Here is a 19,791-nt window from a genome sequence, read left to right as displayed (position 1 = left end):
GGGTCCCCCTCGCTCTCCCCAGCTGCTCACCGCACCCAGCTCTGGACTGCTCCAGCCTCAGCTCCACACTGCCTCAGCACGGCTGCTGCTGCTGGTCTGCCTTCAGCTCTCTGGGCTGCTTCTCTGGCCTCTCTGGCTCCAGTTGCTACAGCTCTGCTCCCAGGGCAGGTCTGCTCTGCAGTCTGCTTCTGTGACTCTCTCTCAGTTCTCATCTGCTTCCTGGGCTGCTTGTCTGGCCCCTCTGGCTCTGGCTGCTGCAGCTCCCCTCCCAGGGAAGGTCTCTCTCTCTGGGCTATGCTCTGGCTTTTTGGGCTGCAGCTCTGCTCCTACCAGCTTAGCTTGGGCCCCAACTCTTTCCTTAGCTCGGCCCCACTCCATCTGACTCAGACAATTCCAGCTCACACAGAGGACGGGACCCCCCTAGCCTCCTGACTCCTTGATTAGCCTGCCTGCCTTGTCAATCAGGCTGATCTGGAGCATTAGCATCTCCACATTGTTCCTGGAGACTGTCAGTCTCAGGCTCCTGATTTCCCATCAACCCCTCCCCTTTTAGTGCTGGGAGCTAGCAACCAAACACTCTCACTGAATGTTAGTAAGGGAGCAACAGTCCCCTTACATACAACTGCATTGATTGACTGCTGTGCGCAGTAATATAGTGACCCCTTGGTTCTGAGTGAGGCTTTATAAGGGGCAAGCAGCAAGTCGGAGGTGAGCGGGTGGGCAAAGAGGCAAGCAGTGAGCCAGCAGGGATTCTAAGGGTGGGCATGGGGGTTTCTGGCAGGGGAGGGAGGAGGTGAAACGAGGCGAGTGGTGGGTGGGGGACTGACTAGGAGGGACGCAGCAAGCCAGCGGTGGGGGCTAGAGGGTGAAGAAGGGTCTGATGATGGGGCTGAGCCGGGAGGGTGTGGGTCCTATTTTACTGCTGTGATCTGGTCATCCTATGCACGCCGTTTCTTTCTCCCTCTACACTACAGGCTTCCACACACTGTCAGTGCCTTCCTAGTGTGCAATACGAACAATTGTTTGCTTTAACTGAAAAATTCTTAATAAAGTATCCCCTCCCCCCAACCTTCCTTTTCAGCCCACAGCTGTTTCTGTGGGGCAGTGCTGGGGAAGGAGGGTTTGTTTCCGTGGGGCGGGCAGCGGTGGGGGTGTGTGTGTTGTGTTTCAGGAGGTGGGGGTGTAGTGTTTTGGAGGCGCTGAGGGGATGGGGTGTTTCAGCCCTTAGCTGTTTTCTTGGGAGTAATATGTCCCTCCCAGTTTTACGAGTTGGGCAGGCCTGACATATCCAGGTCACAGCTAAATACAACAACAGATTGTTTAGCATAAGTAGTTAACACATATTGTAAGAGACCATTTACAGTGAAGTAGCCCATTAACACCACTGTAGTCATAAATTAAAAAAAAGGGGGTTACAGATTGTTGTAATAAACTTAAATCCAGGGTCTTTATTAAAATCATGATTTTTAGTGTCTAGCAGATATGAATTTAAGCTCTCACATTCATCTTTTGAGTATTGTGCAGGATTCCGTTGAGGATGAGGTCTGAGAAGTTAGATTTAGAGTGACAGTATTCAGTGCATAAATTAAAGGCAAGTCTACACTACAAATTTGCAGCTGTGCTGCTATAGTGCATCTGGTGAAGACACTCTAAGCCAATGAGAGAGAACTCTCCCGTTGGCTTACTTCCACAAAACATGGCAGCTATGTTGGCAGCAGAAGCTCTCCCATTGGCACACTGCTGCCTACATGGGGAGTTAACGTGGTGTAACTATGTCACTCAGGAGTGTGGATTTTTCACACCCCTGAGTGACAGTTATACCAAAGTATGTAGTATAGACCAAGCCTATCTTTGTTCTCACTAATCAGACAATCAGTACAGAGCAGCCCACAGTGCAAAGTTTGGATCCAAAGAACCCTAAAGCTCACGCGGATTAACTCTGAGATTTTGAGCTGGCCATTGCATGGCCCAACCATAAGACTGGGATCTGCGTTTATCCGCATCTCAGGGGTATTTGGGTTTGTGGTTGTGTTCCAGGCCCTCCCTTCGAAACTGCCTCATCTACCACAAAAGCTCTGCTCCTGCCAGGGGGCTAAGAGGCATATTCTGAACAAGCTGCCACCATCCAAACCCCAGGGGATATCAGGGACCCCGCTGTGGCAAGCGCACCAGCTAGAATGACCAGATGTCCCAATTTTATAGGGACAGTCCTAATTTTGGGGGTCTTTTTCTTACATAGGCTAGTAACCCCCAACCCCATCCTGATTTTTCACATTTGGGGCCTCAGCACCCTAGCACCAGCTGAGCAAGCTCTCCTCCCTCCTTCCTTCGCCTGCCAACAGGCCCTAGGCCTCTCCTGGGTAGCCCCTGGCTCGCGCTGCGTGTGAGAGGCCCCACAGGGCGATCAGCAGTCAGTTCGGCCTCGCCTAGGGCCCCACTCCTCTACCAGGCCCCGGCTCTCATCCCCCCAGCAGCAGCACAAGCACAAGCACGATCGCATCGGGTGACTGAGCAGCACTGGGCGGGGAGAGGCCGCGGCGCCGCGCCCAGAGGTGGCGTGACAGGCCACGGCACCTCCCCCAGCGCCGGAAAAGGCGGAGGCGCGGCCCGGCTCAGGAGTGCGAGGAGGAGCAGCGGCGGTTGCTGCGGAGGCAGGCGGAAGCCGAGACGCTGCCGCTTCCAGCCAGTCGCAGGGAGCCTCGCGGCGCCCGGCACCGCCCAGCGCGGGGAGGAGCGGCCCGCCTGCCCTCTGACGAGCTACGGGAGCGGTAGGCAGGAGCGGTCCCCGCGCCCGCAGGAGAGACACCCCGCCGGGCCGGCATGAGGAGCGAGCAGCGCAGCCCCAGGTGGGGCCTCTGCAGCCTGAGCCTACTCGCCTGGCTGCTGGTGCTGCCCCCGGTGCAGGTGAGTGAGGGGCCTCCCCGGCCAGGGCGGCTCCTTCCCGCTGGGGCGACCCCTTGGGCTGCGCGGCCCAGGGCTCCGGGCTCCCCTCTGCGATGGGTCCCGTCCCCTAGCCGGCATCATACTCCGAGACGGAGCCAGGGGCGAGGAAGGGCCCCAGGGTGGAAGCGGTTGGACCTGGGTAGGGTGACTAGACCATAAATGTGAGAAATCGGGACGGGGGTTGGGGTAATAGGAACCTATATAAGAAAAAGACCCAGGATCGGGACTGTCCTTATAAAATCGGGACATCTAGTCACCCTAGATGTGGGCCAGGTGGGGCTGTTGTGCCTCTGCTTGCGTGACACCCCCTCCCCACCCCCCATCATCCTGCGGTTGTGGCTCTGGTGGGCTTTCTGCTCCCACCTGCAGCAGTTTCAGTGGGTGGTGCTGGGCCACATGGCGGAATGGGGCTCACCTTAGGCAGGAGACACGACTTCACTTGGGATGAGAGACCTGATGACTTTCATCTGAGCTCTTGTTGGAACAAATTATTTCTTTTCTTCTCCTAGCCCCTCAAAAATCTGCATGTCTGCAAACGCAGATCTGATAACTGAACTAGTTTTTTGTAAAAAATCATTTTTATTTAAAAGGCATTGCCAAATTAAAAGTTGACACTTTTGTTCCCCTGCTAACTTTCTGTGGTTTTATAGTCATGTTTTCCCTCCCTTGCTAAGAGTTTCTCTTACTTGTTGCTGAGTGGAAGTCTCACAACAGGAGAAGCTGACTCTCCATACTAGGAGAACACTGAAACTGACTATGCTCTAAGCTTGCCGTGCAAACATTTATTCACTATTAGTCCTATTGATTTAATTGGACTTGACTGCTGCTTTAATGTTTTGGGCCCTTGTTCTGCAAACACTTTATACCCACCCCCTATCTGTCTCCTCCCACTTTCTGCCCCCTGACTTCCACCCTCAGAACCTCTCGCCCATCCAACCCCCCCCTCGTCCCCTGACCACCCCCTGGGACTCCACTCCCATTCAACCCGCCATCCCCTAACTGCCCTGACCCCTATCCACACCCCCACACCCTGACAGGCCCTCCGGGATCCCACCCCCATCCAATCCCCTGCCCCCCTTGAATCTTTGCCCCATCCGACTGTCCCCTGACTGCCCCTCAGGACTCCTGGCCCCCTTACCATGCCACTCAGAGCAGCATATCTGGAGCCGTGCCTCCCGGCCAGAGCCAAACATGCTGCTGCGCCGCCCTGCGTGGCTGCGGGGGAGGGACGGGGGACTAGCTGCCCAGCCAGGAGCTATGGGGCTGGGCAGGATAGTTCTGTGGGCCGTAGTTTGCTCTCCTCTGTACTAGCACTTAGTATATAATAATACAGGGGTTCTTAAACTTCATTGCACTGTGACTGCCTTCTGACAACAAAAATTACTATGTGGCTCCAGAAGGGAGGACTGAAGTCTGAGCCCTGCCACCCCCGGTTGGGGGTGAGGGCCAGGGCAAAGCCCAACCCCACCACTTCAGCCCAAGGCAGGGGGCTTGTAACCCAAGCTACACTGCCCCAGGCTGAAGCCAGCCCTGGTGACCCCCATTAAAACAGGGTCATGATCCTCTTTGGAGTCACAACCCACAGTTGAGAACCGCTGTAATCATATGTAATACCTAGCACTTCTCATAAGTAAATTTCAAAGTGCTTCACAACTATTTATATATTTATGCTCAACATACCTGTGAGGTAAGGAAGTATCTTAATTTTTACTGAGGCACAGACAGGCTAAGTGACTTGCCTGAGGTCACACAAGAAGTATGTGGTGGAGCAGGGTATTGACCCTCTAGATCTTCTAGGTCCTGAGCTATTGCCTTAAACATTGGACCATCTTTTCTCTCTTGATGTGTGTGTTGATATCAGTGGGTCTCAAACTTTTTTACTGGAGACCCCTTTCATATCACAAGCCTCTGAGTGCGACCCCCCTCCCCTAATAAATTAAACGTACTTTTTCATATATTTAACACCATTATAAATGCGGGAGGCAAAGCAGGGTTTGGGGTGGAGGTTGACAGCTCATGACCCCCCCATGTAATGACCTCGCGACCCCATGAGGGGTCCCGACTCCCAGTTTGAGAACCTTTGGTTTATACCTATCTCTTGATAATTCATTCTACCAATGTAAAACTTCTATATGGGGGTTCCCTGTGAACTTTTTAAACTGAACAATCTCTTGGGGAGCCTGAGGCAAACCAGGGCAGGGGTACGGTGTAATTAAGTTTAGAATAATATCTGTGTAAAAGGTGCATACAAATATACTGTTTTACACTTAAGGGCTCTTTCATTTTTATAATAAAAAAGGATATGATCATTCACATCTTGTAATGTGTCATGGTACAGATGTAGGTTAGAGATCCTCTATGAAACACAGCACAAATGCTGTAAGATGAAGCTTTAAACAATGCAAGAAAAAAATTTTTTAATGGCCTCTGTAACCTAAGATTCATTATACAGTTCAGACCTCTTTACACATGGATGTTGGGAGTCAAGCCATCACGACTGCGGGTTAATGGTCCACAGGTTAAGAGGGCCATGCTGAAATACCTTAAAATATCTATATTGTATATACATGTGTAATTATCTAGGATTACATATGTATTCACAGTGTCCCAAGTACTGCAGGCCTGTCTGCTAACGGCACTTTGCAAGAATATAAATCCAAATGTATAATCTAATAAAAACATGATTATTACTACACAGGGTGAAAGTAACTCAGGACACTTACTGGGATGGGGGCTACTTGGCCTCTGGCGAAAGGGGCAGCATCCCACAGCCAGCCCTTCCAGGCTGTCTGGTCTGCACCGCAGGGGGTTCCCATGGCGATTTAAAGGGCCTGGGAGTTCCCTCCCCTCCCCTTCTGCGGTGACGGCCCAGCGCTGCCATGGCAAAGGACAGTTCTTAAAGCGCTGCCATGGCTCTACCCTTTTTGCCTCCCCTGTCAGTGGCCCTGCTGGTAGGGTCCCTACCAGTGGGGCTGCCGACCAGGGAGAGGGGAGGGGCAGCAACGTTTAAGTGCTGCCATGGCAGAACTTTAAGGATGGTCCTTTGCTGTGGCAGCATTTTGAGGATGCTTAAAGTGTTGCCACAGCAAAGGACCATCCTTAAAGTGCTGCGCAGCAGAGCTTAACATTGCACCCCGTCTTTTTCCACCCCCTCCCCAATCAGCGCGTAAAGCAGTACAACGTGTTCCGCCTGCACTTTGTGGTTGATTTCATGTCGTGAGTTAGTGAGCAAATTTGTAGGCACTACGTAGCAAAGGCGTCTGTAATGTGGTGTTAATGAATTCGAGGTTAAATACGGTAGCAACTGGGAGGCATGGCTGTATGTGTATTAAGTGACGTTTGCGGATAAACGGTGTCTGTGTGATATATTATTTCACTTCAAACTTAACTTAGGGTAGGTCTTAAAATGCTACAGGTGAACAGCTGCACCCTGAGGCCACTTAAGTGAAGGCATTTCTATGCCAATGCAGGGAGAAGTTAAGCCACCTCATGAGAGGTAGTCCTGTTGTTGGGGAGACCCTCCCATTGACGCTAGTGCGGTCTGCATGGGGATAGATCGGCTATAGACTATGTTGCTCAGGGTGTGGATTGGCTATAGTCCTTAAGCTTAGGGAGGTATTAGGAATGTTTTTTTTTTTTTTTTTTTTTCCCCCCCCCCAAGCCATCCCCAACTCTAATAAAAGAGGAGATATGTTAATTGCAGACCTTTCACTCAGTACTTGCTGCTTACAGTGAAAACTCTGCACTGTAACTGAGGTCTGGTGCAGACGATCTTAGTTTTGTTTAGGAAAGAATGAACAACCTGGATGGATAGATGTGCTCCGTAATCAAGGTTGTTTGTTAATATTGTATGCTTTCCTTTGGTTTTGTAAAAAAGTGTCTGTTTTGCCTTCCTTTTAGCAGATTGCAGCTGTCTTTAGTTGTGGTCTGTATATGAGGATATAAATTTAGTGCTTTTCAGGAAATGGTTTTTGAGGATGGTGGCAGTCCTTTCTGTATTAATGGTATATGGTTTTTACTTACATGGAAGTGTGAAGAGGAAACAGTCAGAATAAATATTTAGCTCTTTGAATAGATGGTTTGCATTTGTCTTCCCAACACAATTATTTAATAAACATTTCTCTAACCTTGGGATCTATTGGTTTAGTGTTTCATATTACAGCTGAGTCAAGAGACCTGTTCTCCAGTTTCTGCACATCCACAGACTTGCTTTGTTACCTTGGGCAAGTCACTTAACCTCTATACCGCAGTTTCGCCATCTGTAAAATGGAGACATTACTTACTTTGTAAAGTTATTTGAGATGCTTGGATGAAAAGCTCTATATAATGTGAAAGTAATTCCTAAAGTCGTTGTCAAAACGTATTGTTCAAAATGGGTGTAAAAACAAAGGAAGTCACTGAAGAGACAAACGTTTCCAGTACAAAACAGTAAAAACAGGTGGCTCCTTCTGTGTATTAAGGTTCTGATTTGGGTTTTGCAGTGTTCTGATGGAAGGTGGAGAGAGAGGTTTTTATAAGGCAAGGGGTGATGTATAAATTGTGTTTGGGAAAGTTAATGCCTCATAAATATGGTTACAGCCTGGCAAACTGCAATCTTTCCTACTCGTCTCCTGAGAGCGGCCTTCATTTCTGTTGTGCAACAGCCCCACTACTCAAATGCAGGATATCTGAACAGGGACTGCCACTAGTATGGAATTGTTTGGTACTTTGGTGATTGTAGACAAATTTTAGCTAGGAGCTAGGTTCTGCCCTTGATATGCATGCAGCATTCCCATTGCTAAAGTAATTTTTACTTGTGACCAAGTCAAATTGAAAACCCGGTCAAACAGTAACCAAGGCCACGTCTACACTATGGGATAATATCAAATTAGCTAAAATCGGTTTTATAAAACTGATATTATAAATTCAATTTCATGCGGCCACACTAGGCACACTAATTCAGCGTTGTGCGTCTATGGTCCGAGGCTAACGTCGATTTCTGAAGTGTTGCATTGTGGGTAGCTCTTCCGTAGCTATCCCATAGTTCCCGCAGTCTCCCCCGCCCCTTGGAGTTTGGTTGAATTCATTATTGTCAGCGGAGTGGTTCTGGGTAGTGTCGTCAGTCATTCCTTCCTCGGGAAAACATCAGCTGCAATTCCTTTTCGCGCCGTCCTGGGATTCCCTGGCAGAGCAGATGCACAGCAACATGGAGCCCGTTTCAGCTTTTTTTTTTTTTCCGGCCATCGTATGTGTACTTGGATGCCGCATACAGAGAGGCGATACTCCACTCGCTACACAGCAGCATTCACTGCTTTTTGCAAATGATAGCAGAGTGGTTACTGATCGTTTGTACCGTCTACTGCGGAGAAAACTGGCAATGAGATGACGGTTATCTCCTTCCCATCTGTACTTCGCTGCTATCATGAGTGCTGCGCTGAAATCGGCCCGGGGTCGCAACGCAAAAGCAAATTTGGGATTTTACACTTTGGACTGAGTCATCCCTCCCTTATTTTTTATGAAACAATAGTTCAGTCCTGCCTCATAAGGGCAAGTGTATTTAGAGACCAGTGTATCAGGAGCACAGCAGCTCCGTGTCCAGTATTCACACGGGGTCCCCTCAACACCCCACCCGTTGCATTCCCTCCTCACCCAACTTCCTGCGGCTACGTGGCGTGTCCCCCCCCATTTGTGTCTGACGTTGATAAAGAATGCAGATAAGAACAGACCACTTTGGTTCAGTGAAAATGGAGGAGAGGCAGCCTCCCGGGGCTATGCAGCTCCAGCAGTTACGAATCTTTTCTTTACACAGGAAAGAGGAGGGGGCGGTGATTAAGCTCAGCCCCCAGTGCTATGATGAAGACGGTTACCAGCCGTCTTGTACATCTACTGGAGTTAACTGGATCTGTCCCATTCTTTACCCCAGGCGCCGCCTGGTCAGGGCTCACTGAAGGCCAGCCAGGAGGCACTCATGGGCATGATTGGTTGACGACGGAATATCAGTCATATTGTACCGTCTACACACCGGGGAACGGGGACCTGAGAGGGCGATACTGTCTTCACGTGCTGTCAGAATTCGCGGCTACCGCAGGCATTCAGCACCTATAGGGTGACATTGAAAGAAGTCAAGAAAATGATTTCTTTCCTTTTCTTTCATTGTGGCAGGGAGTGAAAGAGACTGAGGAGCTATCTCCTGACCACGCCAGGACCCTGTGTTTTGAACCTACCGACATTTGTGCGCTCAGCCAAAGAATGCCAATACGATTTTTCAGAGACTCGCTGGTGGATGTGGGATAGCTGGAGTCCTCGGTACCCCTCTCATCCAATGAGCGTACCTTTGAGTCTCTGCTCCCGTTATGCGCTGGTCACCGTACGCGCTGTGTATCCTGGATGATTTTTTTCAACGCTTTGGCATTTCCGTGTCTGTAACCGGAGCTCTGTAACAACAGATTTGTCTTCCCATACAGCGATCAGATCTTACGTACTCCCGTACGGTCCATGCTGGAACTCTTTTTTGATTTGAGACTGCATCGCCACCGGCGTGCTGACCAGAGCTCACGTGCAGCAAACAGGAAATGTAATTCAAAAGTTGCGGGGCCTTTTCTTGTTTACCCTGCCGCTGCCACCGAGTTCAGATTGCTGTTACCAGATCAGTTCAGTGGTTGCATGGGGGATACCCCGAGGCCAATTAACGTCGATCCGTCCACCACTAACCGTAATCATTGTTAATATCGATTTAGCGCCACCCTCTCGTCGGGGTGGAGTAACATGAAATCGTTTAAAGAAGTCCTTTATATCGATATAAAGGGCGTTGTAGTGTGGACGGGTACAGCGTTAAATCGATTTAACGCTCTTTAAATCGATTTAAACGCGTAGTGTAGACCAGGCCCCAGTGCATCTACTAGCCTGCCCACATTTCTTTAAAAAAGTCTTCTTAACCTAACTTGAGTTACAGCTTTTGTCTGCTTTATTATTTGACCCTGAAAGGCCATGATGCTTATGCTTATCAGTTACACTTGGCAGTAATTTCCAATCCTGTGGTCTGTGTTGGGAAACTTGATCTATTAATAGTGAATGAATTCCCAGTAAATAAATGTCCCATTAGCTTGAAAAAAAAATCCTCTAATTTGGAGCAAATATGAATATTGGTAGGGGATGGTTTAATTAGAAATTCCAACAAGTATTGATTGTGCATTACAGGAGGTTAGGTACAGTATATATCTCCGTCTGTATGTGTATTGGGGGAGTGGAGGGGGAAGACAGCCCAGAAGGAGGGAAATACAGCTCTCTCTCATTGATGCTGCTGTAATCTTACTCACTGAATTTCGTTCAAATATTTTAGATTAGAAATGCAAGATAAGGAGGATAAGGAAAGCTGAATACGATTGTTGATAACCATCCAGTGTTTGGTGCAGGATGACAAATAATTCCTCCTTGTTATTCGTACAATACAGTTATTGTTCTCTGTGTTTGCCTTGAAGTTCAGGGATCCATCATAGTTTTTGTTTTGTGGTGGTCAGACCTGTCTGAGACATTAAAGAGGTTGGTCTCTGAGTTTGACATATAGGACACCCATTTAGTTCATGGGAGAAATGCTGACCTTATGTTGAAGTGCGGGTTGGGGGCTGGTGGGTGTATGTTTTGCCATTATGGATAGTGTGTATTAACTACAAGTTTCCTTACATGTGGTGAATTCTTTTAGCACTTTATCTTGTATTAGTAAGAAGAAAACTGTTCAGGTCAACATGAGCTAAATATTAACCTGTTTTTTTTTTTTTTTTTGTGGTAACTATTTGCTGAAAGTGTAGTAAAGTCAACGATAACTGCGTTGTGTTGCTGCTTCATGAAATAGATTTTCTTTAGCTTGAGCTATGTATGAATGACCCAGTCAGCTCTCTCAGACAAAACAGCTGAAGGAAGTAGTGATTTAGTAGGTGATATGCTTCTCTCTGTGATATCCGACCAAGGCCCCAGCATGGTGTAAACTCTTCTTGTGGATGTTCTATTTCAGATTAGATATAAAAGTTGAAGTCCTGACCGCATGGTGGTATCAGAACAGCTCAATGGCACGATTTCTAAAAGTAATTCCTGTAGCGCTCTGGCTTAACTTGGTTAATTTCAGAGTATTCTGCAAACCTAACCCCTCCACCCCCTTTAGTTAATTGAATGAGTCTGACTTTTCCAGGATTAAAGGCACAGTGTCAACTTGAAATGCAGTCAGTTTCAAATAAGTTGTATGTAGTTTCAAATACTGCCCTACACCTAGTTTTGACAATTAATGATTTTTTTATTATCACATTATTTTTTAAAGCTGTGTGCCCCCTTGCTATACACATACAGAAATCCTGCTAATATCAGAGGATTAAATAAAACCTTTAGTTTGTATACCTGTAACAGAGACAAGAGTAAGATTTATTTTTTTTATTACTTTTCTTTTTTCAATACTTAAGATCCAGCCTCCCTTGATATGTGTGGAACTTACTTGAGAAATTCCCTGCAACATCTTGTCAATGAGAGTGAAATAGTTACTTGTGTAAATCCCTTGAACATTGATTGAGAATGGAGAGGAAATTGTAGCTAGATGGCATGCTCATGATCAGTTTGCTAATCATTTGTTAATGGTTGAACGTTTTAACAGTGGCTTCATGCTACTAACTTCGAAAAGATTTGAGATTTTATTCTCAAATGGTTTTGCAAATTTCTTGTCAATTCCTGCTATCATTTACAAGACTTAAAAAGAGGCAGTTTTTTCTTTCCAGTTTCATTGGTTAGGATCTCTCTAATGTAGATTGTAGTGTTAAATATACTCACTTTACGGGATGGTCTATAATGACAAGTATATTGGCATAGCTTCATTTCTCTAGTGTGAAAAATCCACATTTCCAAGAGATGGAGTTAAGCCAACCTAACCCCGGCGTAGACTGTGCTAGGTAGATGGAAGACTTCTTCCATCAATCAAGGTACAACCTGTTGGAGAGGTGGATTATTACAGAGATGGGAGAACCCCTTCCACCTCTGTATTGGGTGTCTAAGCTGAAGCGCTACAGCTGCGCTGCTATATTGTCTTAAGGGTACATGTAGGCCTGGTATACATTAGGAAACTTACTTTGGTATAGCTATGTCTCTCAGGGATGTGAAAAATCCAGTGCTGAGTTGATGGAAGAAGTCTTCTGTTGACCTATCTTCCACTTCTTGGGGAGATGGATTGCCTACACTGATGGGAGTATCCCTCCCATTAGAATATGTAGGGCAGTGGTCCCCAACCTTTTCCGTGGGGCGGGCACCGGACGATTAGCCACCAAGGACTGTGGCTGCTGGACAAGGAGCCGCCGAAATTCTGCCTTGAAGAAACGTCATCAAGAGGCGTCACCGCCAAAATTCTGCCGAATTTCGCAGGATTTCGGTGGTAGCTCTTCTCGGCGGCATTTCGGTAGCTGCTTGTCCGGCGGCCAGTAGGCAGGTGCACATGGATGCCCTGATGGGCGCCATGCTGCCTGCAGGCACCACATTGGGGACCCCTGATGTAGGGTATACACAGGAGTGCTACAACTGCAGTGGTAGTGTTGCACTGCTGTAGTGTTTTAGGTGTAGACATGACCATGGCTTAAATGTTAGACTGTGTTCCACTCAAACTTGCTTGGGGTGAGAGAACAGGCTGTTTATGACTAATGTCATAAAATAGTTACTGGGTTTTTCTGGTCTTCGTGTAATTGTGCTTGATTCTTTAGTCGTGACAATGACCATTTAAGAGAGACAAGGTAGGTGAGGTCATATCTTTTTTATTGGACCAACTTTTTTTGGTAGAACAGACAATCCGTTGAGCTTCACAGAGGTCTTCCTCAGGTCTGGAGAAAGTAACCAGCTAAGACACTCTGGTTATTTTCTCCAGACCTGAGGAAGAGCTCTGTGAAGAGCTCTTCTGCCCATAAATGTTGATCCAATAAAATATATTACCTGGTCTACTTTGTCTAATGTTCTGGGGCCAGCATGACTCAACAACACTATAATCCATCAATCTAAATGATAGATAAAAGTTGTTTTTATTGACTAGAAAAAATACTACTACTAATTTCTGTATTTGATTCATAATTCTGCGTATTAAGTTTTACATATATGTAACACTTGTTACTTTGTACCGTTTTCTGAAAATTGGGTTCCCCTAGTCACACAGTTCACTCCAAAATGAGCATAAATTAATATAATAAATCACATTGGTGGTATTTAAACTATCAAGCCAATCAAATGGCTTGTTTTCTTTACTATGTTTGTTTCCTAAATCTGCTTTGGTTCCATGGTCAGTGTGCACTTGGAGCTTATGAGAAACATCATGCACAAATATAATGAGTGGGTAGAATTGAACTGTAAACTCTTTGGGCCAGATCATGCATTCTTTGTGTACCAAAGTTCCCATTAAAATGGAGCTTTTGGTGTGCAATGAATGGGCCTCTTATCATACATAAATCTCAACTCTGCTCTCTCCACTGAGCGCACATTGTGTAGTTTGGCCTTGCCTTTATTTTACTATATTCCTGTACTTGAATCTGGGACCTTCTATTGCAGTCTCCATGACCTGTTAGGTATTTTAAGGCTTGTGAATTCACCCAGATAACTTTCCAGCTGAAGATGCATAATGCACATGGATGCTTGGTTCAATCATTTGTTGCCTACATACCATAAATGCACACAATCTAACTTATATTCATGAAAAAATATCTTTTGTACTTAACTCTTCTAGTACTCTTCACTGTATACTTGTATAGAAGAAGTACAACTAATGAGATGTTGGAATATGAAGTCAGCAAAAAAATACTTGTGACACATGGAGGGAAACTTTTTTCTTTACGTCAACGGATAAAGGATGCAAAGATTTGTGAGGATGGAGGTTCTTTAGCTTATGGGAATTTTTTCCCTTTTTGAAGGATGACATCTGGATGGGTAGCCAGGTTCATGATCTAGCTGACCAAATTCTTCCAATAAACTCCAACCCCAAATCTGTTGAGCAGGACTTTAATTTTATTTGTATGTATTACTTCTCTCAAATGTGAGTTGGAATTCAGAAACTGATATATGGTTGGGGAAAAGAGATCAGAGTTTTGTTTGGCTCTCCATCCGATTAACAATGATAGTTAATTAGACTAGTAGCAAAAAGAAACTCAAATACTTCTCACAGCATCCAACCTTCATTCTGATACAGTTGAGAAAATCTGTCCCAATGATTACTGCAATATTAGTAATGTGGAACAAGTAGTAAAGAATATAATAAAAACATCAAGAATGAGTACCAGGATGGCAAAATTAAAAAGGTGGCAACACTGAGAAGAAAATTTCTTTATTGCATGGTGAAGTCAGTTCTGCAGAGCTGGTGATAGTCAGCCATCAAAGCATTTGTATAACTACCACATAATCTTGTGTCTACAGTGCAGCTTGAGGGTGTAATTCCAAGATCAGGTACATATCCACACACTAGCTCTGCTTGAGCAATGTGCTAGAAATAGTGTGGCCATGGTAGTAAGGTGGCTGCTTTGGCTGTTCAAGATCCTAGGTACATATGTACTCAGGTGGCCAGGGCTAGATTTACACACAGACACGCACAGACTTCCCAACTCTGCACTGCCAAGCATGCCACACAACCCTCCCACTCTCCCGTGCCCTGACCGCACTCGTTGGCCCTGCTGGGAGGTGACTGTCCACTGGGCTGAGCTGGCAGCGTGGCTGGAGCTGGTCAGAGATCGCTATGGCACATTGGGAGTGGCACAATCAGCCAGGCTGGACCAGGAGTGGGGCCTGCCCGGCATGGCCCCCTGAGTTGGACTGCTGGGCTCTTCCCCTGCCACAATGGAGTGCTTTGCCTTCCCTGCTAGCAGGAGTGCACCAGCAGGGCTGTGTGGGGCTGTCTCCCCCTCAGCTGGCCCTGTCCCCTGCCAGGACCTGGGAGCAGCTTTGAATTTTTAGGTGCCCCTAGAATGCTGGCGCCCCTAGGCATGTACCTACTGTGCCTAATTGGAAATCCAGCCCTGCAGGTGGCTAGCCCTATACAAAGCTTCAGAGTGTTTGTCCATGTATATATATTCCACTGTTGGTGCGCATGTCCCCAGTGTTTTCGAGTCTAGATTATTTTGATGAGTAATGTCTGTTGGGGCTATGCCTTACCCCTTCCTTGTCCTTCTACCTCTAATCAAGGGTGGAGCAACCCCAACTACCCCTCAATTCTTTCTCACCGCTTGTGTTTACCAGCCTATTTGCACAGAGTGTGGCCTGTTTACTGTGTAAATAGGTGTTTAATGAATACCTAATTAGTGATTCGGTTTAGTGTTAGGAAATACTAGCAAATTACTTTCTTCCCTTTTTGTAAGGAAACTGCTGCTCTGTTTGCGTGTGAATTACCACTAGTACTGGGATCAGTTGCTTAAGACTGAACACTAATCTCCAGTCTTCAAAAAAAAAATTGCCTTTCATGTGACGCTGTAATGCCTCTAAATGATGGGCATACCTGATGTTTATCATGTCTGGGAGAGGAACACATTAAAGTGATGGGCCATTTGTAAGTCATTTTCTAAGGCCTTGTCTACACTACACAGTTGTCCACCACATGGTCTGGTCTGGCCTGGCCACAAGGCCAGTTGTTGGAATCTTGAGCATAGATTCCAAACATACTTGACTGTCTCCTGAATTTAAAGAACTCTGAACTTTCCATGAACTTGTTGAGGGTACATCTTGCAGCTCTCCACCTTCCAACAGAGTTGGGCAGATGCAGACAAGATGTACCAGTGCCTTCTGGCCTTAAACTCTATGAATCTTACACTTAAAGGGTTTATGACAGTTTACAAATCCACCCCCACCCTCTTTCCCCCTGGCATACAGTTATGGAATCTTTCTCCCTGGGATCTGAATATTGCCCTCAAGGGGTTAATAGGCCTATCTTTTGAACCTTTGGCTACATGTCCCTGTTCCATCTTTCCATTAAAACAGTCTTCTTGGTCATAACAACATCAGCCAGAAGTGCAGAGGAGGTGCAAACTTCGATCATAGGGCCTCAGTATATCATTTTTCATAAGGACAGGATGTCATTAAGACCTTACCCAAAATAGTCTTTCATTTACATCAGATTATCCACCTCTTTTTCCAAAACCACATGCAGATTTCCTTAGAGTGCTTTCTTTCTGTATAAACAGAACTAAGCTATTTAGAGCATCCTTTAGATCAGTGGTGGGACCTGCGGCCCATCAGCGTAATCTGCTGGCAGGCCGCAAGACAGTCTGTTTACATTGATCGTCCGCAAGCATGGCTGCCCGCAGCTCCCAGTGACTGCGGTATGCTGTTCCTGGCCAATGGAAGCTGTAGGAAGCAGCATGGTCCACAGGAATGTGTGGGCTGCCACTTCCCGCAGCTCCCATTGGCTGAGAACGGTGAACCATGGTCACTGGGAGCTGCGGGTGGCCGTGTCTGCGGATGGTCAGTGTAAACAAACTGTCTTGTGGCCTGCCAGCAGATTACTCTGACGGGCTGCAGGTTGCCCACCACTGCCCTAGGTCATTCATAGCATGTGCATTAAAATACAGGCTGTCTCAATACACTCTAACTGAATAATGGCTTGTATCAAATTTTATGAATTGACTGATTTTTAACCCCACCTGTTAGAGTCACAGCTCACTTGACTAGGGCACAAGCGATCTCTGTTGCTTCTTTCAGAAACGTTCCCATTCTGGGTGCTTGTAGAGTAGCTATGTGGTGTTAGGACAGGGGTAGGCAACCTATGGCACGAGTGCTGAAAGCGGCACGTGAGCTGATTTTTAGTGGCACTCGCACTGCCCAGGTCCTGGCCACCAGTCCAGGGGGCTCTGCATTTTAATTTAATTTGAAATGAAGCTTCTTAAACATTCTGAAACCTCATTTACTTTACATACAACAATAGTTTAGTTATATGTTATAGACTTAGAAAGAGACCTTCTAAAAACGTTAATGTATTACTGGCATGCGAAACCTTAAATTAGAGTGAATAAATGAAGACTCAGCACACCACTTCTGAACGGTTGCCAACCCCTGTGTTAGGACATGTGTTTGTACAGTGCTACTCTATTGTGGAAGCATCTTGATTAGATCCTAATTTTGGCAAGGCCATCCCACAATCACTCAAAAAAGAAGTTGATATTTAACCTACGGTAACTGTGGGTCTTTGAGACATAATATCTAGATAGATTCCATGATTAGCCCCCCTTCCCTGCTATTATGGCGTCTGATAACCATACAGAACCCAGATACTAAGGAACTGAGGGGATGTTGGTGCTGCCTCACCCTTAGCTGGAGACTTGGAGACACTTGGTAAGCAAATGCTGCCCCAAACAGACACTGCTGAGCAAAATAATCTAGACCTGATTGCATGCCAACAGTGAAATATATATGAATAACACATCTCAAAGAACCACAGTTACTGTAATGTAAGTACAGTTTCTTTCTTCCCCTGACAAATGTCCCATCATTTTTTCCATCATCTTTTGGGTGTGTTTCTGTGTCTGTCATCCAGTACAGAAATGTTTAGTGTATTGGATGCTGTGAAATCATTTATTGTAATTCTGTGTAGTCCTTAGATGTTATGTTTGGAGACCATGAGGGGTCCCTTGGATTAGTGAACAAAGTTATTCATGGTCATGCACAAAACACAGGAGTTTGTCCTTGCAGTAAAAGCACGTGATGTTTGACAAACACTAGTAAAGGTTGTTTAGAAAACTTCTGCTCCATCTTTATCTGTAAAACTGTCCTATGCAACTTTCAGAACTGAAAAGCTTGCAGAAATGTGTACTGACTGCGTGTTTGTGATGTCATTCAAGTGTTGCTTATATTATATATTTGCACAAGTATTTTTGCAAAGGGTTAGAGACTGTTTAAAATACTTTTTTGGAATAACAGGATGATCGTGTACAGTGCTGTACATTGATACATGTGTTGAAATTGCCAGAGTAGATGAACTTTGAATTGTCAATTTAGTTGTTTGATGGTGATAGAAGAGACCAGAAATTCTACAGTTTCAGTTACATATGGTAGAATCCAAAGGACTAGTAAAAAATTGTATTAATTCATGGGGGGGAGGGAGAAAAGGAGGAAGAAAGGCATATAGATGTGGTCTTCTGAGCATTTCAGACTGTTTTCCAAAAAGAGATCCCTTCAACTTTTCTATCCTTGGTATGCTGCAGTGTAAATTTTGAGCTAGTACCAAGTCAATTTTCTTCATTGCTAGCAGTAAACTTTCTTGCTAACAGTGCATTGCTAACAGTGATCTCAAATTCCTTTCTATAGCTAATTAAAAGCAGTACAGCTATAGAAATAGGGGAATGCTGCACTGCTCTTATGTTGGTGGCAAACAGTCTGCTTAAGCTAGGACGGGGAGGGGAGTGCTGCTGATGGATAGCACAACTCTCTGAATTTTGCTGAGACCAGATGACTCTCATGTGATGAATGAGACATTCTTCAGAAACCTTTGCATTACATAATCCTTGCTCTTTCTGTAATGTTTATGCTGCGTCTTCTCTGAATTTGTAATTATAGCAAATTACTGATGGCAAACTTGTATTTCAGCTTTCCCATCTTAATAAATCAACTTGTCACATTAATTTGATGCATTTCTGCAGCATACAAATACATTACTGAGTCAAAATATTCTCTATAGGGTTTATAACAATAATAGTTACAAACTGCTCTGTCATCTGTGAGCATTTTAACTTGTATGAGCAGGTGCTTTTTCCATATTACCCAACATTTGATTGAAAAGTACTACCTGTGTGAAATAGGGAGTTCTCTAGAACCCTTGCATATTATAGCCCTGCCAATGTAATTTCCCACACCTATCCTATCACTGTGTACCAATGGGGTAGTAAATGTGCTTTCCTTGGGAATACAAATGGACAAGTGTTTGTGTATGTATTGCTGGAGGAGGAAAGTGATGATGTGTGTGTGTGTGAGAGAAATTTAACTGATTTTTATCTTGTCTGCTGATCTTGTTTTAGCTTTTTCCTTTTGCTGTTTAAAAGCTTGCACTGTCTAGTATCTACTGAACTGATAGGATTCTAGTTTGATAGTACTCTGTTTCTGGTACTATTAAAAGGCCTCCATCTAGACATTTTTCTTTCTCCTAATATTTATTTGATATTTTCTGTATCCATTACAATATTTAAAAATTCTCTGAAATTCCGTGATTTGAAACATTTGCCACTTTGATACAAAGTCGCTTAGTTTTAAATAGTTCTTTACCGTGCAACTAACTAACACAACTTCCTCTATTTAGGTACTTTCACAATCATGTGTTTGGTATGGGGAGTGTGGAATGAATCCTGAAGGTAAAAGCTATAACTGCAAATATACAGGACTACCAATACCATTACCAAAGGATGGATATGACTTAATGCAGGTATGTTTCTTTTGGACTGTTCTTTTAGAAACTAGAAAGTAAATAGAATATGGGCTGGAATGTGCATAATAAGACCTAAATATAATTTTCTGCAATAATCTAAGTTCTTGGGCCTTAAAACACAAAATGGCTGCACACATTATGGAACTGAATGCTGGTCCTAAGCAATAACACCAATTACTTCACATCTTTGTTTAATAGTGTTTATGTGAGCCCCCTGATACTTATTACTCTGCATTGTGCCTAAAAAAATCGGTGCACACTTTCAAGCATGTGTCACTGCTTTGTATGATTTAGTTCCTGCCAAATCCATGCCAGTACTTTGTATATCATTGAACTAACACTTCTGAGTTTCTGTAACATCTTCAGATTAAATTTTGTTCTCTGGGGTAGATTGTCTACACAGTGACAAAAAAAACCAACAAAAAAAATCCCCAAACCCAACCCACACCCCATGGCAATGAGTCTCAGAG

At 45.3% G+C, this 19,791-nt stretch overlaps 1 protein-coding gene across 1 annotated transcript in view; it reads left to right on the top strand.

Moving 5' to 3' along the window:
• Positions 1-2,653: 2,653 nt before the first annotated feature.
• Positions 2,654-19,791, top strand: part of NPC1 (NPC intracellular cholesterol transporter 1) — a 56,746-nt gene continuing 39,608 nt past the window's right edge. The window contains exons 1-2 of the mRNA XM_032795813.2: positions 2,654-2,904; positions 19,196-19,318. Coding sequence (XP_032651704.1) covers positions 2,821-2,904; positions 19,196-19,318 — 207 coding nt within the window. The 5' untranslated portion in view covers positions 2,654-2,820. The remainder of the gene's footprint in view (positions 2,905-19,195; positions 19,319-19,791) is intronic.

The sequence above is a fragment of the Chelonoidis abingdonii genome, chromosome 2 (assembly GCF_003597395.2).
Source record: "Chelonoidis abingdonii isolate Lonesome George chromosome 2, CheloAbing_2.0, whole genome shotgun sequence".
NCBI lineage: Eukaryota > Metazoa > Chordata > Testudines > Testudinidae > Chelonoidis > Chelonoidis abingdonii.
The sequence above is the reverse complement of the archived record's forward strand: the minus strand, read 5'-3'. Positions and strand labels throughout refer to the sequence as shown.